Source organism: Polypterus senegalus, chromosome 4, assembly GCF_016835505.1.
Source record: "Polypterus senegalus isolate Bchr_013 chromosome 4, ASM1683550v1, whole genome shotgun sequence".
Classification (NCBI taxonomy): domain Eukaryota; kingdom Metazoa; phylum Chordata; class Cladistia; order Polypteriformes; family Polypteridae; genus Polypterus; species Polypterus senegalus.
The window spans coordinates 190,065,538-190,086,191 of NC_053157.1; the positions used below are offsets into that span (position 1 = coordinate 190,065,538).

At 37.4% G+C, this 20,654-nt stretch overlaps 1 protein-coding gene across 2 annotated transcripts in view; it reads left to right on the forward strand.

The window, feature by feature from the left end:
* fbxo41 (F-box protein 41) overlaps positions 1-17,803 on the forward strand; it is a 231,055-nt gene extending 213,252 nt beyond the window's left edge. For both annotated transcript variants that reach the window (XM_039751812.1, XM_039751814.1), the window contains exons 11-13: positions 3,172-3,330; positions 8,598-8,713; positions 15,667-17,803. In XM_039751812.1, the coding sequence (XP_039607746.1) occupies positions 3,172-3,330; positions 8,598-8,713; positions 15,667-15,729 (338 nt within the window). In that variant the 3' untranslated portion in view covers positions 15,730-17,803. The remainder of the gene's footprint in view (positions 1-3,171; positions 3,331-8,597; positions 8,714-15,666) is intronic.
* Positions 17,804-20,654: the final 2,851 nt, after the last annotated feature.

The following is a 20,654-nucleotide window of genomic DNA, read 5'->3' on the forward strand; positions in this document are numbered from 1 at the left end:
TCCCCAAAAGCATTCAAATTAGGGTTAATGGGCAACTCTAAACCAGCTCCAGTGTGAAGTGTGTAAGTGAGACCTAAAAGGGACTGTGGTCCTGTCCAGTGTGGCCAGGATAAATAGGCTTCAGACCCCTGATTCGGAATATGATTAAGAAGGGTCTCAGGATATTTGTATGTATGTATATGTACGTAAATATGTACATTACACAACGGGCTGCTTGGTTACCTAATGCAGCAAATCAAGCATTTTCAGTGTAAGTTAGCTTCAAGTTCTTTTGCCATTTTCTTTTGTGTTGGAGGTGTTATGATTTTAATTAAACCAGAAATACTGCTCTGTTAATTTTGTTTCAGATTATGAGACTTTTTGACACGCAGACTTTCTTTTCAGGTACTTCACTCAGCATTGAACAGTCTGGGTTTGCTTTCACTATTATACAGTACAACTCCTTCAAAAATAAGCTGTGAGTCTCTAGTGCCATCTGCAGGGTAGCATTTGAATTGCAATCATCCTAGTGGTTGAACAATTTTACATCCCTAATTTAGCAATAAATATTTATTTGCCGCTGTTTATTTTTAAACTATAGAAGCAATGTGAATGAAGCATTTAATTGCCTTCTTACACATCTGTTGTCATCTGTTGTAGCTGTGCGCTGATGCTTTTACACCTCCAGTTAAAGATGATCTTTATGCATCAGCTTAAAGTGTTTAAAAAAAAAAACATTTTGAAATCTGTAGCTAAAGGAGTCTACATATAACTTTATAATTTTCTTATAAATTCTATTTATAATAGCATTGTGAAAAACTGATTATGTTGACAGTGGTATTAACATTATGGTCTCCCTATAAAACACTCAGAGAGCTTAATAACATTTTACAAAATGTGTACTGCCTGTCTTGAACTTAATGTTAAAGATTGTAGATTGTTAGGGAGTACATTCAGATGACCCCAACCTTCAGTGAAATCTCTAGGTGGCCAAAGGTATACAAAAAGTGGGTTTTATTGTAAACAAACAACAACACACAGGGATAAATGTCAGGGAAATACTCTAAATAACAAACAGTTGAGAGTCGCTGTAATAAATTAATCCAAAAATGGATGTCTTTTATTATAGCACATTTGATGGAGCCTCGTCCTGTAATCAGATCAGCACAACAAGGCTAAGGAATTTACCAAAGTTACACTCTTAAGTAAGTTAGGCTCATTTGCATAACATGGTCAAGATATATTAGTTTTACCAATCTATATACAGATAAATGGTATTATATTCTGACACACCTATATCTTAATAATATCTAAAGCTTACAAAACAGTCTTTGGCACACATTTATATCTAAAGAGGAACATTGTTTTTATACATTTTTTGAGAACAAAATATAAAGTATTGATTTCTATAATCTCATTGTTCCTTTGGGAACTGTTCATGACACAATAGGTGCAGAATATCTTAGGTACACAGTACAGATTCACACAGAAATAACAAAACAACCAAGGACACATTTTTGGGTTTTACTGCTACAACACCACAAAGTATAATAATAAGAGACCAATGCACATGGTGTCTCCTGCATAACACATAACTAGTCCACCTGCTCACAAATAATCTGCCCAATACTCCAAACTCACATTGCTTCAGATATCACCTCTCCACAATCTGGCATTTTCCTCCTGCCAGTTTCACCTTTGCCAGGCACTCACCTCCTGACTCTAAGGTCAACCAGCATATGCTTTTAAGGCTGAGCCAGCAAGTACATCAGCGTCTGAAATATTATCTAAAACCCTTGGGGCCATACTCCCATAGCTCCAACCAATAGGTGTTTATGAGTGGTCCATCAGGTGGTACTTTTGTTAGATTTTTCAGTCAACACTTTGAATTTTCATTTTCCAGGGTTCATGTGCACTTCCTGTAGCAACTCAGTCTTTCATCTCATAGCCCAGTGAATTGTTATAAAATGTAACTTGGCCCATGTCACTGGGTAAGAATGATTCTCAGTTTCAGGAAGCCTAAGCCAATCTGGGCAACATTAAGCACAAGACAGGACCCAATCCTGGCACACGGCCTATCTCATAAACCGAGAAAATATAAAACAAATTAATTACCCTTCATTTCCTTCAAATCTGATTTATTGTACGTGGTAGGTGATTTTTGCCAAGTTAATATGCGGACAACAATTTTTTAGATGATCCGCTGTGGCAACCCCTAACGGGAACAGCCGAAACAAGAAGAAGAACTATTTCTTATTCTTTGCTTCATTTTGTATTATGACACTTTTCTTTTATGGATAAAACTGGTACTACAGTTTAAATAAATCACTGAGAAGCTATACAAATTTATAGATTACAAGGCCAGAATCTACAAGGCTGCCATGCTAATCACAATGTTTTCCTTAACCTAATATATCTCACGCAAACTGAAATAAAATGCTGAGGTTTATCATGCTGCATATCCACTACCAATTGTGAGGTTTATAAATATAATTCTGCAATGATTAGGTGTTAAATGATTTGTGCAATGATCCATTTCAGCTGGGAAGACATTGCTATTTAAATTGTCTTTTCTGTTGGGAGTCTGTTGCTCTTTGTTAAAGATGACCTTTTAAACATTTTTAGGATTCAGGCATAGGCTACATTTTTCACTCAATTGTTACCAATATTAATGTGGTAATTAGATAAAACTGGGGTATTCAATTATTTTTTGCTTTCCAAAAGTCTTGCAGGTCAGGTTAATTGGTCATTCTGAACTGGCCTTCTGTGGCTGCATGTACGGGAGGGTCCTGCGGTCGACTGATGTTCTGCCCTTCAATCTGGAAACTGGATTAGATGAGATTGAGAATGTTACATTATGACTTCCAATAGAATTCTAAATTATATTTTACTCATTTATGAGAATATACTGTATATTATACCTCACATAATCCTTACAGTTAGGATTGTTTCTAGTCAAGTACTGAAACACCACTATCTCTACTGCATGTGTGTAGGGTTCCTTTTTAGGCTGCATGGTCCCAAGCAGTTACTTAGTTTGCTTATGCCAGGAAACAGCCCTGCTCAGGGTTCAGGAACATCAACAAAATCTCACCTACCTGAAATGATCATCAATTTTATTAAACCAGATTTGCAGCTTTGGGTAGTTTCATTTTTCTGAGATTTTAATCTTTTTCTTTCTCCCTTTCTCAGCTCGAAATTGTATGCGTCTGCAAGTGTTGGAATTGGACCACGTAAGTGAAGTAAACCAAGAAGTGGCTGCAGAGGTTTGTCGGGAAGGACTGAAAGGCCTTGAGATGCTGGTTCTCACCTCTACCCCTGTAACACCTAAAGCTCTTCTTCATTTCAATAGTGAGTACTGTTCTAAAATGAAACAAATGATTCTCATATTGTTCACAATGAGCATCATCTGCAGACAGTTTATAAAGCACATAAGGTAACCATGTAAAATTGGTAATCAAATTTGTATTCAACTCATAAAATATATACAGCAAGTAAAATGGAAAAATAAAGCAGCCACAAGACTGGGCAAGTAGCTGCATTAACAGGCCAGAAATTAAAGAAGCCAAATGGAAGAAAACAAAAGGAGTAAAAGATTCCCACATCATATACCATTCACCAGCCATCCACCTCACAAGAAGTGATATAAGAACTGTGTGACTCTTCGATCTATCCCACAAAGAGTTCAAGAAGGAGGATTTCCAAAGGATTGTGTAGATTTCCAGAATAAGATCAGTACCAGCTTGACTAGAATAGTAACTAAGCAAAAGCTTCCACTATATGGACATGAAAGGAATACCAGATAGATATAGAGTAGAAAGATACAGGATGAGAAGGGATAATGATAGACTTGATCAATGAGAATCATGGTCAAAGGATATTTCCAAATTATGTAGAGCAAATTTTCATGGGCAGAAATGTAGTATGGGCAGTGTCCAGATCTACAGAACATAAAAAATAAGGGGAGACCATTCAGCCCATCAAGCTTGTTTGTTTAGTTAATAACTACGCTATCCCAAAACCTCATCCAGATACTACTAACTCATAGCCAGAAGAATCAGGGAAAAACTAATCAAGGAACATTTGGATTTTTCTTTGAATTATCCATAACTTTTGATAACCAAGAAGTGTACAATGCTATCTTAGACCTGATATCACATGCTGCACACTTCCTATTGACCTTACCTAGTAAAAGTTTGGGTAACTAGACCAAACAAAATGCACAAAATGGCAGCCCTCATTATAATTAATGTACAAACAAAATGGCACTAGAGAAGAATATATTGCATTTTTAACAAAAATTGTTAACAATGTTACTAAATAAAATTAAATGTAACAACTGAATTTGGTTGGTTTCCCAAACCACCAAAGCAATGCCTTGGCAGTTTTCAATAAAAAATTTAAGTATGAGTACAAAAGATGAAAAACAAAAGATGACAGGTAGAGGGAGTATATGGGAGCTTACACTCAGTATAACAACAGCAAACCAACATCCATCCATTATCCAACCTGCTATATCCTAACTACAGGGTCACGGGGGTCTGCTGGAACCAATCCCAGCCAACACAGGGCACAAGGCAGGAAACAAAGCCCGGGCAGGGCACCAGCCCACCACAGGGCACGCACACACACACACCAAGCACAATTTAGAATCGGCAATCCACCTAACCCGGGAAGCAAACCCTGGTCTCCTAACTGCGAGGCAGCAGCGCTACCCACTGCGCCACCATGCCGCCACAAATCAACATATAAAGCAAAAAAGAGTTTGAATGTGAAGAGAAGGGATTGAACAAATCAAAAAGAGGATATATAAGAAAATATTATAACATTAGGAAACACCTGAAAATTCTCCAAATATAGCACAATGGACTGGATGCACTGTACCCAATCATGCAGATTCTTCCTATACAACATCAGATGGGTCTACATCGACATGTGCACAACTTCATCCTGGCTTCTGTACTAGGCAGTTTTCATCTCAGCATTAGATTTTCCTTGCTGTTCTCAGAATAAGCCATTTGTAATGTCACACCTCTCCTTTCAGTATTCCATCTTTTGTTGTGAGCATGTGGAAGATACAGTAATTGCATTTCTAGATGGATTTTGTAAGAGCACAAGCTATAACAGGTTATGGAAAACACAAAAGAGACCTCACAAGGTAATAAGCAAAAGCTGGCTGTAGTGTAACTAAACCAATCATCAAAACCAAAATACTAAACAAATATTTAAGTTAAAAATTCAGCATTAGGATAACAAGTTGCAGCATGCTGTTATTTTATATTGGTGCAGTGTGATTTCCACCTTATGTGACTAGCAGCGGGCAGAGCAACAATAAAAAAAGTTGTCTGCAGCTATCATAAACTTCACAGAATACTAGTACTTGTGAAAAGTAACTTTTCCTAACTGATGTCTAGATGGTATCACCATCAAAACACTAAAAAATTTAATAAAACAATGTTAAAAAAGTCAAAAATGTTCCAAACAGTATATGTACAACAGACGTCAGGATATGTACAGGATCTATACAACAGGCGCCATAGCAAGTGTTCAGCACTTCTCTTACTCATGTAGCACTTCTGACCACTGGTACTTTATCAATCCCCTTGATTCACAACACTGACGCTTGCTTTATGATTGACATAAGATAATGCCCATATACCTCTGGACCACCATGAAGCCCCATTCCTTTCTCAGAACCTTATAGTCTGTCTACATGGCCAATGTGAAATTTTCAGGATTGAAGGCCTACTCTATTTGACCTTACCACAGTGATTAAATCTGAGGAATCAGATCCTAGTCTAAAGAAAGAGCTTGAGACAAAGCCCTTCAGATTTGTAGGAAAGCACAAAAGCGTACCTCTGTTACAAGGCACTTAATATCTCTTATTGTGCTAAGCTGTTTTGCTTGGCTGCTTGCATGCTTAACAGTGCTCATCTTTTATTATTTAACTTTTTAACTGATCTCCCTTGTAATTCTTACATGGTTTAACTGTTATTTATTGATAATATTGTTATTATTTTCATGATGCTGATTAATTTGTTTGTTAGGCATTTTTGACAAGAGCACCTTCTAAATAAATAAGTAAATGTAGACACATAATGACATTTACAATTAAGCATATGTCTTTATCCACACCTTCTTACAAATCACAATTTATTTTCTTAAATATTTTTACATGCTGACAGGTAATGTGCTATAAAGTGAGTGAATGGCAAACATGTGGGGTTTGGTCCATTGTCATGACTAATAAACCACATTGCGTTCAGCAGTAGGATGGGTACATTAGAAAAGAAATGACTAGAGACATTACATTGTAAATGTTAATGTTACGTTCTTTCATTGCAGGATACTAATGTCATCAAGTGTTGCCATTGTATAACTCGTTGAATTGATGCCGTGTGTTGCTTGGGATCATGTTCTACATGCAGTTTAATTTAAGGGCAAGCTATATACTCAGTAATTGGTTGAATCTTCCTTTCAGCATAAGAAAATTATTTTCACAGAAAGTATCTTTTCAATGTTTTTTTTTTTTTACTTTTTCTTTTGTTTATTTCTTACTACAAAACTGAACTGCAGTTTCGATTTGTCAGTGATCTGGTAAATAAACTGCTTAGCACTAACTACTCTCTATCTGCCCTTTGTAAAATATCTCCATCTCACTCATAAAACAAATATCATCCTTTTTGATCTTTTTTAATCATGAAAGAACCACACTGGACACAACAAACAGGGCTTGGGGAAAGTGAGAAGGGTATTGTTGAAATCTCAGGTGTCTAATATGTTCTCAAATGTGTGCATTGATGGTAGTTATTCTTGTGTGTTGAAATTGACCATTTTTAAGTTGCTAGAAAAAATAAAATTTTGAACACGTTTAGCAGGAAGAATAAAAAAAATAAACTGCAAAAATCTTATGAAGGTAAGATGATGGCACAAGAATATATTTTGATATGTGGAAAAGTTTTTTCAAATAAATAAGTCTGTGGTGTATTTAAGATTGGAATAGTAAAGTTGAGAGTTGTGCCACGTTAAACTTCATTGCTGCGGATGGAGGATTTTGGAAAAAGCTGGTACAAGATTTAGTTCACAGGAATTAACCTCCTGAAGAACCCAAAAGACACAGCTTGATTTTCTGGATCTGAGCTGAATTTTTAATATAAAGCGTGTAATATTAAACATAAGAATAGCGTAACATTTCAATTATTTCTCCATTAGCAAAAACGACTTCTGCAGTTATGATACAGTACATACAACTGTAGAATGATATAAAAGTACAGTGGAACATCAGGTCACAAATGTCTCTGAACACATACAAATCGGGTTACGACCAAAAAGTTTGCCAAACTTTTGCATCTGTTCACGACCATACACTTGGGTGACGAACAAGCCAGTTTCCCTTCCGGTTCGTACGCGCCAATGATTTCCGCACATGCTCAGTCTCTCCCTGTACTGTACATTGTTCTCAGTACACCACGCAGAGGGACTCTCCCTCAAAACTGTAACCTCCTCTCAACCCAGCTTCCACCTGTGGTATAGCGGGTCCACAGCTCCCATCAAAAAAGGCCAGTTTTAATAAATAATCACCGCACTTGCGGCTTAGTGAGGGGATGTGGTGGTGTGTGGCCGAAGCGGTTCCTGAGGAGTTTGTGATGTGGGCGTTTCTCGCCTGTGCACAGGTGAGAAGTAGTCCGCATCTGTAATAGCCACGACTACCACGTCCTCTTCATAAATAGAAGAGTGAGTCGGCTAAAGGGAAAAAGAAGACAACAGGAAAGAATGGGAGGTTGCAGGAGGAGGCAGGAAGCAGGAGGAGAAAGCCGGTGCAGGAGAGAGAGAGAGAGAGCGAGAGCAAGCGCAGGCGAGTGTGCAGGGAGCCTGGGTGTTTGTCTCAGTGTTAGTCAATGTTTTGACATTTAGTTTACTATTACACTGTGCATTCTATGGTATAATGAACGATTTTTGTACTTAAAAATCTTCAAAGAAAATATATTTACATACAGTTCGTACGGTCTGGAACAGATTAATTGTATTTACATACAGTCCTATGGGGCAAATTACTTCAGGTCATGACCAAATCGGGTTATGACCAGAGTTTTGGAACGAATTACGGTCGTGACCCAAGGTTCCACTGTATATGGGTCTAACCCCCAAAGGATAACAAGAACCACAGAGTGGAAGAAATTGATTTGGAGAGCAACCAGCTGGATGAACCGGTGATGATGATGATGGCAAAAGTTATTTATACAAAAATAGCTTATGTATCATATATATTAAAAATGCATTATTATTATTATTATTATTATTGTAATTCAGTAAGAAATGTCACTGATCTTTGATGGTTTAATAGTGGGTGACATTCAGGTAAGCTCTAAACAAGCCAGTCAGCATTTTGAACCATTCAAGAGTGGTGTAATCCCATTCTTCAGAAGTTCTAAAAAATCAGATTGGCATATGTAAATGCATTTTTAGCATTAGGATTAGGATGATAGGCTTTGATTTCTGTATCCAATGTAAGGTTAATACATTTACAAAATGAATTACATGTGAATAGCAGGTCAATTTCTTTATGAAATACAGTATAACTGTATTTAATAATCATCTATTATATTTTTGCCTTGTAGGTGTTTGTCGTAACCTGAAATCAATTGTTGTACAGATTGGGATTGTGGATTACTTTGAAGATCCAAATAGCCCAGAAGCCAAGAAACTTTTTGAAGAAATGGTTAACAAACTCCAGGTAATCAAATTGGAACAGCTAATATATTTGCACAATATAATATATATACTGTATTGTGAACGCTGGCCCGGACACAGGCAGACGGACAACATAGTTTCACCACACACCCTATATTATATACAATATGTACAGTTTTTGTGCACTACCAACCCCAAAGTCCAGGCCACACAGTCCTTTTGTCTTTCTCTCCTGGCCGCCTCCAGTCTTCACTCCAGCTCCGTCTTGCTTCCTCCCGACTCTCGCCTCGACTGCTAGCGAGGCGGCCCCTTTTATGGGAACCCAGGTGGGCTCCAGCTGCTTCCCGGCACTCCTCCGCAGACACGCCCTTGTGTGGCGGAAGTGCCGGCTGCGCCCGAAGCCATCCGGGTGTCCCCTGTCGTCTTCCCCAGCACTTCCAGGTGTGGCGGAAGTGCTGGGCTCCAGGGCTGTTCAGGCAGCGGGGCGCCGCCTGGCGGTGACCACAGGCCCCTACAGGGCTGGGCTTCTATGCCCTCTACCCGAGGCCACCAGCGTAACCAGGAAGGGAGGCCCCCTCACGGTCTTGAGGAGGTACAAGCCCTCCACTGGTCTTCCTGGGCGTCCCGGCCGGGTGCCACAGTGCCCCACCGCTAGCGAAGACACGTGGGTCTGAACGACACTCCACGAAAGGGTAGCATGTCCCCAGAGAGGGTCCTACTCTGTCCCCAGGGTCCAACACGGCACCCTGGGACATCCGTCTTCAGCACCCCCTCCGGCGCCCACGTGCCCCTCTGGTTTGCGCCACTCCTGTCTCCACCGTCCCCGCCAGCTGGGGCGCCATCAGCCTCCCGGCGCGGAGCCCTCCCGCGAAGCGGCCTGTTCCAGGAGGGCAAGTCCCAGACCATGTCGGGTCCAGGGCTCGTCGGGGCTTCGAACCTGTGAAATAAGCAAAGGGAGGGCCAGAGGAGGGCTTGTACCTCCTCAGACCGCGAGGGGGCGTCCGTCCTGGTTACGCTGGTGACCACGGGCCCCTACAGGGCTGGGCTTCCATGACCTCTACCCGAGGCAACCAGTGTAACCAGGACGGACGCCCCCTCGCGCTCTGGAGGAGGTACAAGCCCTCCTCTGGTCCTCCTGGGCATCCGGTGCCACAATATATATATATATATATATATATATATATATATATATATATATGTATGTATGTATGTATGTGTGTGTGTGTGTGTGTGTGTATATATATATATATATATATATATATATATATACACACATTTATACAGTATATACCGTATATATATTTCAGTTACAATGTACAGAACCCTAACATACAAATAATAAAAGAACATAAAGAGCAGCAAAGGGGTGGATTTTACAAAAATGAAATCTTAGCAAGTGAAAAGTATTTATATCATATATGACTTTAAAACTCGTTTTCCTTATTATAAGAATTAGGGACTTATCAAAAATGTATAGTTATGATTATTTAGCTTACTTTAAGAAATCTTGTCAAGTAAATTTTGCTTACCCCTTTGGCAGATTTTTTCTAAATGAAAGTAAAACAACTCCCATTTAAATTTATTTTGTCTAGATGTTGCATATACATTTTTTGCAGTGTGGATTTTGAATGCCATAGAATAATGGGAACTCTTCATACAGTGTGAGTGAGTGAGTGAGTGAAGTCAGGTCAGGACAATCACAACTTCTTGTGTTCCTTTTAATGAAGTCCCCATAAGCTCAACAGTATGGTCATGCTCTCAAATGCATATAATAATGAGGGTTGTGCTAAAAGTGATTAGCATATTAATTTTACGGCTCTTTAAAGATATGGCTATGGAATTTGAATGTCTTAATTTTTTTCTGTAAACAATCTCCATCCCTATTGATGTATTTATATCACCACTTTGGAAGTTTAAAGATATCATGCATGCATAAAATCCAACACACTTCTAAGCACTAACCTTATTTTTCTGCCACATGTTGATTCGTTCTGAGAAGTTCGCTCATTCACAGTTATCACACATCACATAAATAATATTACCTTGTCAGTCATTTATTTCATAGGGAACTAGGAACATGTAAATAAGGCACATATCATTCTTCATTCAAAAGAGAAAAGATAGATGGGATTTCAAGTTATGATATGATGCATATACCTCTATCAGGAGAACAACAATATGCTGATTTGCATTGTATTGTTGAATAAGAGGCGCTTAATGTGAAATGAGTGGTGAATCAAACAAAACATTACACAGAATGCAGAAAACAAAGCATTGTTAATAAAGTAAAGTGTTGCTTGAATTATGTGAGAAATTTTAATCAAGTAGGCTCACTGTGAGTGCAGACCCTCCCTCTTCAAAAAACTCACCATGGACCTGATAAAGGAGAAAAACATGCTCTGAGATGCTGGGACTCAATCGCCAAACCCAGTAGCAAACAAGAACTTGAAACTCTCTTGATACCTGTAAGGTCCTTTTAAGTTATTACAGTAATGGCTAACAAGTGGTGATCAAAAAGTTACAGGATCCTGAATATTTCAAATGAGTGTAGCATACTTTGGTAACAATACCACAAAAATGTCCTCTCATCTTTGCAGTCTCTAGAAAAAAGCAGAAAGCAACACAGCAAAGTGTCTGTATATTTATGCAGCCTTTCCTGGCTGATTTACTACACGCTACATAAATCACTATGGAAACTGAGATGTTTATAGTGGCAAATACAGAACCTTACTTGGTAATTGAAAATGCTGGATTTGAGAACACGTTTGCATGTGTTTGAACTACGTTACAAATTTCAGTGTAAATGTAACTACTGCATTGTACAAAAAGGTAAAAGCTAAATAAAAATGACTTGTCAAAAGTGGTAGCTACTGTATGTGTTGCTCTAGCCGCAGGCTGTTGGATTTCTAGGGCTACAGAGGAACCCAACTACAATGACACACTTCAGCAAATAGAAAAATAAAGTGCCCTGTGCTTCAGAGTCAAACCAGTGAAAACCTGGCCGCAACCTAACAGCTAACCCTAACACCCTGTCTTTGTCTTTTTGGTTGAATTATTAAGCAATAATTTTGTTGAGTGCCACATATAGTGTCATGAACTTGGGTTTCTTAATCACACTACGTTCCAAAAAGGACTAAAAAATGTCCACTAGAATGGGAAACCATCAAACCCCAGCTCATTACGAAAGGTCAAACATGGGATCTTTATAATGAACAGACCCATAAAAGGCTCTGAAAACAGCGAAGCTCCAAAGAGCACAAAAGATACAGGCAGGGATGCCTACAAAGGCAAACAAGTCCCAATGCACACATTTAGAAAATGAAGTCAAAAACAGAACAAAGATCAAAAATCCAGCAATTTCGCAAAAGCACAGAATAATCCAAAAAAAATGTCACCTACACCAGCACACTCAATGAACCGCAAAGGACTGTGGGTTTTCCTCAGGGCTTATGCCAGTTCCTTGTGGTGATGGGAAGTGGCCCCCCTCTTGGGAGACAACCCAAAAAACACACAGCACAAAGGGAAAAGATACTTACACATAAAGAAACTAAATTATTGACAATGTTCAAATAAAATATGAAAAAATAGTTATGAAAGAGACATTTGAACCCCAGCCAAGGGGAGGAGTGGACCCTTTTCTGAAATATAATACAGTAATCCCTCGCAATATCGCGCTTCGACTTTCGCGGATTCACTCTATCGCGGATTTTAAATGTAAGCACATCTAAATATATATCACAGATTTTTCGCTGGTTCGTGGATTTCTGCGGACAATGGGTCTTTTAATTTATGGTACATGCTTCCTCAGTTTGTTTGCCCAGTTGATTTCACACAAGGGACGCTATTGGCGGATGGCTTAGAAGCTACCCAATCAGAGCATGTATTACATATTAACTAAAACTCCTCAATGCTATAAGATATGCTTCCCGAGCGGTGCTTGATTGTTTGCTTGTCTCTGCCTCTCTCTCACCCTCTCTGACATTCTCTGCGCCTGACGGAGGGGCTGTTTGCACAGAGGCTGTTTGCCTAGAGGATAGGGACGCTCCTCTAAGAAATGCCGCTTTATCGCGGTGCTTCGGCATACTTAAAAGCACAAAAGCACACGTATTGATTTTTTGATTGTTTGCTTTTCTTAGTGAGCTCTCTCTCTCTCTGAAATTCTCTGCTCCTGATGCAGGCACTCCTTTGAAGAGAAGATTTATTTGCATTCTTTTAATTATGAGAAAGAACTGTCATCTCTGTCTTGTCATGGAGCACAGTTTAAACTTTTAACTAAAGGGTGTTATTTCATGTCTAGAGGGCTCTAATAATGTTAACAGTGTGGGAGAGTTTATTAGGGCTTAAAATATATAAAAATAACCATACAAACATATGGTTTCTACTTCGCGGATTTTCATCTATCGCGGGGGGTTCTGGAACGCAACCCCCGTGATCAAGGAGGGATTACTGTATATACTCTCCAGAAACCAGTCTGAATGGGTCAAGCAAAGCCATATTGTTTCATTCCAAGGCCTTAAATACATGATTACACTTTTATAATGTAATGTTTTATAATTGATAAATTTAAAATGAAAATGTACGATACATTGTTTGGATATTGGCAATTTGTGCTGTATTGAACATGTATCGAATCATGACAGCACTTTATTGTATCAAAAAGAACTGTGAATTTTGGGATGGAGTCATTACAACACAAAATTGACTACTACTGCGACTCCTTGTCCTCCTCTTCCCTAATTCTAGACAACAGATGGCAAGACAGAGAAACAAGGCAAGCAGGAATGGCAGGTTTAGAAAGAAAAACAAATGGATGTGACCCCATAAACTGAATGTTTCAGCAGCTGCCACAGAAGATGCTGATCGATACATTGCTGCTTCACGGCATGGCTCTTCTTTATGACTGTGTTCTTCCTCTGTTTCTCTGCTGCTGCTTCTTCCTGCTTCTCCTTCCTCCAGCTGCTTTAAGCTTGTGAAGGCCACAGTGAACACCCCTAGCCCCTCTGAGTTCAGTGTCATTTTGATAGGCTATATCAGTACACATTTACAAATTAATGGTATCCAACAGTTCAAGAGCCTTGCTTTTTATGCATTTGGAAAGTCAATAAAATGAGCTGTAAGAGCCAATCTTAGAAAGCAATAGAATATTCTATTATGAATAGAATAACATATTTCAATAATAGAACATCAGTTTCTTATAGCTACCTAGAATATGGTATAGCTTTGTACCCCCTGTAAGATATAACTTTCTTAGCTATCTCTGTAGAATAGAGTATTCATTAAGACAGTTAGGAAATAGTCTTACTGCTAGCATGGAGTGTTAGATATGTCTTCAAATACGAAATGACATGCCGTTTTCTGACTGTGCTTAACATACTTAAAGTACGACTGTATGACCAAACAGAGAAGGAAGAAAGATATATAAGCCTTAAACCAAACTTGTCTTTTCTTTAATATCAATTTCTCTCTATTTATATGTGAACTGTTCTGATTTCAAATTTTACTAAAACTTTTACCAGAAGATAATTGGTCAGTGGAATTATTTGAACACGCGTCACACTATTGCTAGAAGCAAACTAAAAGCTGCAGGACTTTGGTAATTTGGGACAAATGCAGCTACATGAGCATTTTAACATTTAATGTTTTGACCTTTCTTAAAGTTTAATACTTCTTTACTGTTCTTTCACAGCAGAAAATGTCATTTTTACTAGTTTAATTTCTCAGCCATTTCAAGGGGTTAAAACAAGCTGCTTTTACGGAGGTCAAAGGTTCAGGTAAAAAAGAACAACAAAAAGTTAGAACTTTCAGTTTAACATTCTTGCCTACTTTCTGTGTTTAGAAACTATTTCAAAATCTTAAATCTAAAACTTTGGAACAATCTGTTTCATCTCAAATATTGTGTCCGATTTATTAACTGTGTAATGTTTCACATTTAGGTTTCCTGTCATCAATTCACATTTCACTCCCAAGCAAAGTAATAAATGACTATGGTATATTCCTAACTGTCTTAGTTAGTTACATTAGGCACTTGTTCCACCATATAGATCAGCGTTTCTCAACCTTTAAGTATTTGTGACCCGAGTGTTCATAACAGTTGTAATCGTGCCCCTCCTAAGGTTTTTTTGAAAGGAGCCCACTAATACCAGTTTGTTCATTTTTAATTAATGATATATCAGAGATGCATATTTTATTATACCAACTTAACTTTTATCGACATTTATCTAACTCTATATTTATTTTTCTAGTATCAGAATGTACAATAGTTAATTTGTTTTGGTTTCAATAGATGTATTTTTCATATTTTCTTTTTTACACATCTCTGCCTCCCCCTTTTTGTCACTTCACACCCCCCTTAGGGGGGCCCAACCCACAGTTTGAGAACCACTGAGATATATATATATATATATATATAATTAAATGCTGACATAAGAGTAAAGGCGGAGGATTTATTTGTAAAAGAAACATCACCTGGCAGCTGTATAGAATTACAAGAGATACATTGGGATATGTAGCTTTTCCTTTATGATGAAACTTTGACTTGAAATGCATTTTACAATTTTACTGACTATGTCACATTACTAAGAAATCTGTATGCATACAAATGTGCGGTCTCCTGTAGTAATATATCAGTTTCTTTCTGCTCTTTCTGGGTGTTATCTTTTTCACTTTGTGCTGCACCGACCATCTTCCTCATTCTGTTCTTATTTATTTCTAAAATACTGTAAATAGATACATGTGTCCTGCAATGACTGATGTTTATACTCTATGTCAGTAGCTGTTTACTAGAAACAAAGGGGCATCAACTCACCTTGTCATGTAATAAAGCTATCTTTACAAAATGGATTTTCCTTCAGATGCTGTAACAGACCAGCTCAAGAACAAAATCAATCAAGATTTTAATCCGCGAAGTGAAGTACCAACAATTGTTAACAACAGTGTTAAAATATTATGGGTTAAAATTCAGAGTTTTTTAACATCTTCCTTTATTTTATTCAACAGGCACTAAGAAAAAGACCTGGATTTTCAAAGATTCTTCACATTAAGGCAGATGGAATATGCTAACCCAGAGTTTTCCAACCTGATAAAGCATACTTTACCTCAAACACAGACAGATCCTGAATGAAGTCTTTACACTTTAGAAAAGGATGGAAAACGAGAGAAAAGTGATGGAAAGTGTTTTTGAAGCAGTCGTAAAAATTTTGGTACACAGGCAAGACAGAAAAATGATATTCTTTAATCCTTTGCTTCAGGATATGCTATTGCTCATTACTCAGAAAAATCAACAATACCGATGTGCATCAAGTAGTTTAGGATATAAAGAAAACAGGGATTTCATTTTAAAAGAACAACTTAAAAACTGTCCAGTGAACCTATTGTCTTCTTTGCTGTCCTTTGGCAGAAGGGAGATATATTACTTAGTTAGTGCATAAAACTTGAAATTTTACCACCTTGCTGAAATAAGAGCCATCACCCCATCCCAGATGAGGTACGGTGAATATTTTTCAATTAGCACAGAGCTAGCCAGTGAATATGTATTCCCCCATCTAGAACAATTTTGTATAAGAAGCACAGAGCACATGTTATATTTAGGGAAAAAAAGGGAGAAACAGTGTGTGCATTAGACCTACGCTACTCGGCCGTTTTTATTGAGAAAGAAAAACAAGGCAATTATAGTTCTAAATCATTGCGCTTCTTCGTGGATTTCTTTAAGTTTGTACTCAATTTATTTGGATCTTAAAACTGAACAGTTACACTGAAGAGCTTTTGCAGAGCTGCCTGTGCACCAACACTTAAAAAAATAAATATCATACATAAGAAGACTTGCAAAAAGGTTTTCTGCAAAAAAGAGATGGCATCCCGCAGTTGAAACCGGAGCCTTGAGAAGGACAAAACCCTTTGGTTATTCTGATCGTGAAATGAGCAGAGCATCTTGTCCTTTTACTGACAATAACATACTTCGGGATAACACTTTCTATCACATTTATCCTTTCACACTTTTTAATTGAAGTAATGGCAAAGTCTTACAGATTAATACTGAAAAGATTGTTTTTTTTTGTTTTCTCCATTGTACCAGCTTATGGCTTCCCTGCAACGTGGCAGATCCTTTTCACAATTTAACCCATGCAGTGTATGAATGGGTTTTTATTGAGAAATCAATCTTTTTTGTACATATCAAAATGCAGAAGATCCAAGTCACAACAGTAATGCATTAGACGTGGAGTTAGACCATGTATATCACGTCACACATTCCATGCTATTCTGCCTTCAGATCTTGCATCCTCAGACTCTTGGCTGATAGGAGCCCACAGAGCTGAAGAGGATACCATGAATCGTATGACTCACTCATTTAATGGACTGCTTTCATACTATCACGAGGTGCTAGATAAAATGGAATGACTCCAGGTCATAAATTGAAATGTTTAATACCTTAATGGAAACACAAACCAAGAGAAAATGTGTGCAAGTGCACACAGGAAAAATAAATGATTTGATCAAGTTACTAAAAAAAAAGGTATTTTGTGGCCTTGTGGGCCTGACCAGGAAACGAGGTAGCAGAACTGAGTGAGCCTAGTCGTAAAAAACAACAAGGGGTAAAGCTTGAGCAGAGCAGAAAGAGTCGGACAGTAGCAGCACCCCACTTTTTAATTTATTTATTCTTGTTTTGACAATCCATTTAATGGCAATGTGCTGAGTTATACAGAAGCGGTTTCTGTAAGTGGTGCTTTAAAAATATATATAATTAAATAAATAAAAACCAGCACAATCCGTATAAAATGTTTCCCAAAAAGAAAGATGGGTACCAGTTGCCTGTTCACTAACAGGATTCTAAAAGAAAAAAAAGTATCCTGCTTAGCACATGGCCTAGTAAAATAAACCGTGAATACCAATAACGTCAAATTAGTCTGAAAGCATACTATTAAATTAACAAAGAATAAAATGTATATTAAATATTTATATTAAATGCAGTATTACAGAAGTCATATAAAGAGTATTTAATAGAAGGATTGAAATTATTTATTTCTATAATAAGAGAGACATCTATACCATTTGTGTATTTCTATGTTGTATAGCCATCTTTCATTATATTGCCTATTAAAACTCCTTGTTAGTTGACGGAGTTAAAAAAAAAAAAAAAGATAAAATTGAAATGCTTGCTTATTTTAATATAATTGCTGTTATTTTATTAGCCTATTTATTTGTCTATCAATTTATTTATTTTTCTGCTAATTATGTTTAAGATTTGCTAGCTTCTATAATGGAAATTCTCCTTTTGTGCAGCATATTAAATGCTATATTGTGTATATGCCGGTGGGTAATAATTTCTCAGTGTTTATTATATACAGTATCAATATTTGTTATTAAGAAAGCACTTTAGAAATGTTGCTAGACTTGTGGTTGTGAATGCAAAAAAAAAAAAAAAGTGAAACAAAATCAACAAAGAAACAAAAAAATATATTGTGCTTTTTGGCTGTATCTTGTGATACCTGCATATTCATGGTTGTGTCTGTTGTGCCAAGACTTGTTACACCAGCTCTTCTGTGCAGTCATTCCTCTACTGTATCATTAAGCACTAAAACTGTTAACTTTGTGGCAGACCTCCTTATAGATACGATCAACTGCCTTAAAGAGCTCATGTCCTAGAACAGGAGAGATGCAACACTATGAAACCAATTGCTCATTGAAAGGGCACAACACATTGCACAGCTAGGACATGCTACAGTCTAGTCCAGAAAGTGTAGACACCATGCAAGACATCTTTCATATCCCTAATGATTCCCTGCTTTGCCTCTAAATAAAAGATTGAGCCAAATAGAGTGAGTGTACCCTGTAAAAGATTGGCACAGATCAGCCTATGCCTATAATTGTTGAGCTCCTACACAAAATGGACATACTGTATACAAAACATTACTTGAAATGGTCAAAAATGATACATTGAGCAATGATTTAAAGCAGTGGTTCTCAATTTCGGACCTGGGGACCCACTGTGGCTGCAGGTTTCTGTGCCAACCAACTTGTATTTTTAATTGGACTGCAAGCCTAATGAAGTGATCTGTCATTACCCAGTTTCTGTGATTTGGAGTCAATGTAAAAATGACAAAACTAGGTTTGGTAATTTTTTTTATTAAAATGTACTAGGCAGTTATATGTAGCTTTTACTTTTTAACAATGTTTTCCTCCTAATGTTCATTGGTTATTTAATCCATTATTTGCTAATTAGTGGGTCTGATGCTATAGATAGATAGATAGATAGATAGATAGATAGATAGATAGATAGATATTTTAGTTGCAACCTTTCATCATTCAGTGTTGTTTTCCCAGGTGTCTGCTCTGCTTCTTTTTGAATTGTCATTATTAGGATTGAAAGAAGGGAACTACACAGAAAAAGTTCAAAATCACCTAAAAATGAGCATTTAAAGATATTGAAAGAACTGAAATACTTCTAAATATTTTATAAATTGAAAATTCATAGTGTACTTTTCTGCAGGTAGAATAGGAGAAGAGAAAAAAAAGACCAGCTAATTAAATGAAAACAAAAGCCTGCAGCCACGAGGGGTCCCCAGGACTGAGTTTGAGAATCCCTAATTTAATATATTATATAAATTATATAAACTGGCACACTCTAGCAAATGCTGTGGTATTAGACATTGTATAAGTGACATTATTTGAAGGTTAAGTGCAATATTTAATATTTTCAATAAGTCAAAGAAATTGCACACTTACACATGTACTTATTGCTGTTCACCAAAGGCTGAAGATGATGCGTTAATACAATCCGAATGACCGCTCTGACTGATTCTGCTTCTGTTAGATAATACAAGGATAACTCTTCAGTTTAGAAAGCAGCCCAAGTATATTAGTCACTTACCATTACGTAACAAGATCTTAACAACGAGTTTACCTGGGGTAGAACCAGGTGACGTATTGCCTGTGATTATCGTTTATGGTGCTCTCCACAGTGCTCCGACTCACTTTAATAATTCATATTGCTCTTAACTAATCATAGTCCATGATGGCCAACTTGTCTTACAGAAGGCGATCTGAAGCCTGATGGAGGTATTCCTTCTGTTAGCAATTTCAGTTTGTCTTGTAAGCTAGGGTGGAGATCTGTGTTACTTGTTTGATTCAGTAATGTCTCTGCCTGGCATAGGAGTTGATAGGTTGTTATGTCCTGTAGTCCTCTTCTTACTATTGTACAGTAGTAGTGCTAGTGGTGTTAATATTGTCATGTGTACAAAGTACACTGACATTTTTACTTACATACAACACTGTGCCACTCTCTGGTTGCCATAATAAGCAATGATGTATTAAGTGTATTAAAATACAGAGCTTCATATTATTTAATAGAAAACACATATCAGCTTACCTGACATACCTCGTACTTGTGCTATAAGTTTAACCAGTAAAATGTAATTAACAAATTGGCTTTCAGTCAACAGTTTTGGTTTGTTTGTCAAAAGCTGGAATATTAATCTTGGTATCATGCTGGAAGTTTTAACACCGAAGGAATCAAATTCTGAAATTAGAATTTTGTTTAATGTTTTGGTTTAGAAGTTAAATATTTTTTACCATTCTTTTTCCAACAACATGTTTATTTTGGGGATTGTGTCGCTATTTGGTGCATTGTGGCATCGAATTTCCGTGTAGATTTCCCATGAAGCACCACGGCTGCACTGCTTGTGACATCATCAACGTACCGGTATAGAGATCACCCGAACATATTCACTGAGATTGGGTAAAATATAGTGTACTACTTACTTTGAACTTTGATCACAGGTATTTTGAAACAAAGTTTTGCCCTTTCACTATGATTTTTGGTTTAAGATAGGGCTTTCATATTTCTCTCTTTTTAACCCTTGCTTAGACCTGTGGCTTGGTTTTTTCTCCTGACTCCCCCTTTTACAGTCAATACAGTTATGGATCAATTTATTAATACCTCTCTCACTGCTTTGACTTTTCTCAATTTTTTGCAACAAATTGATCGAACA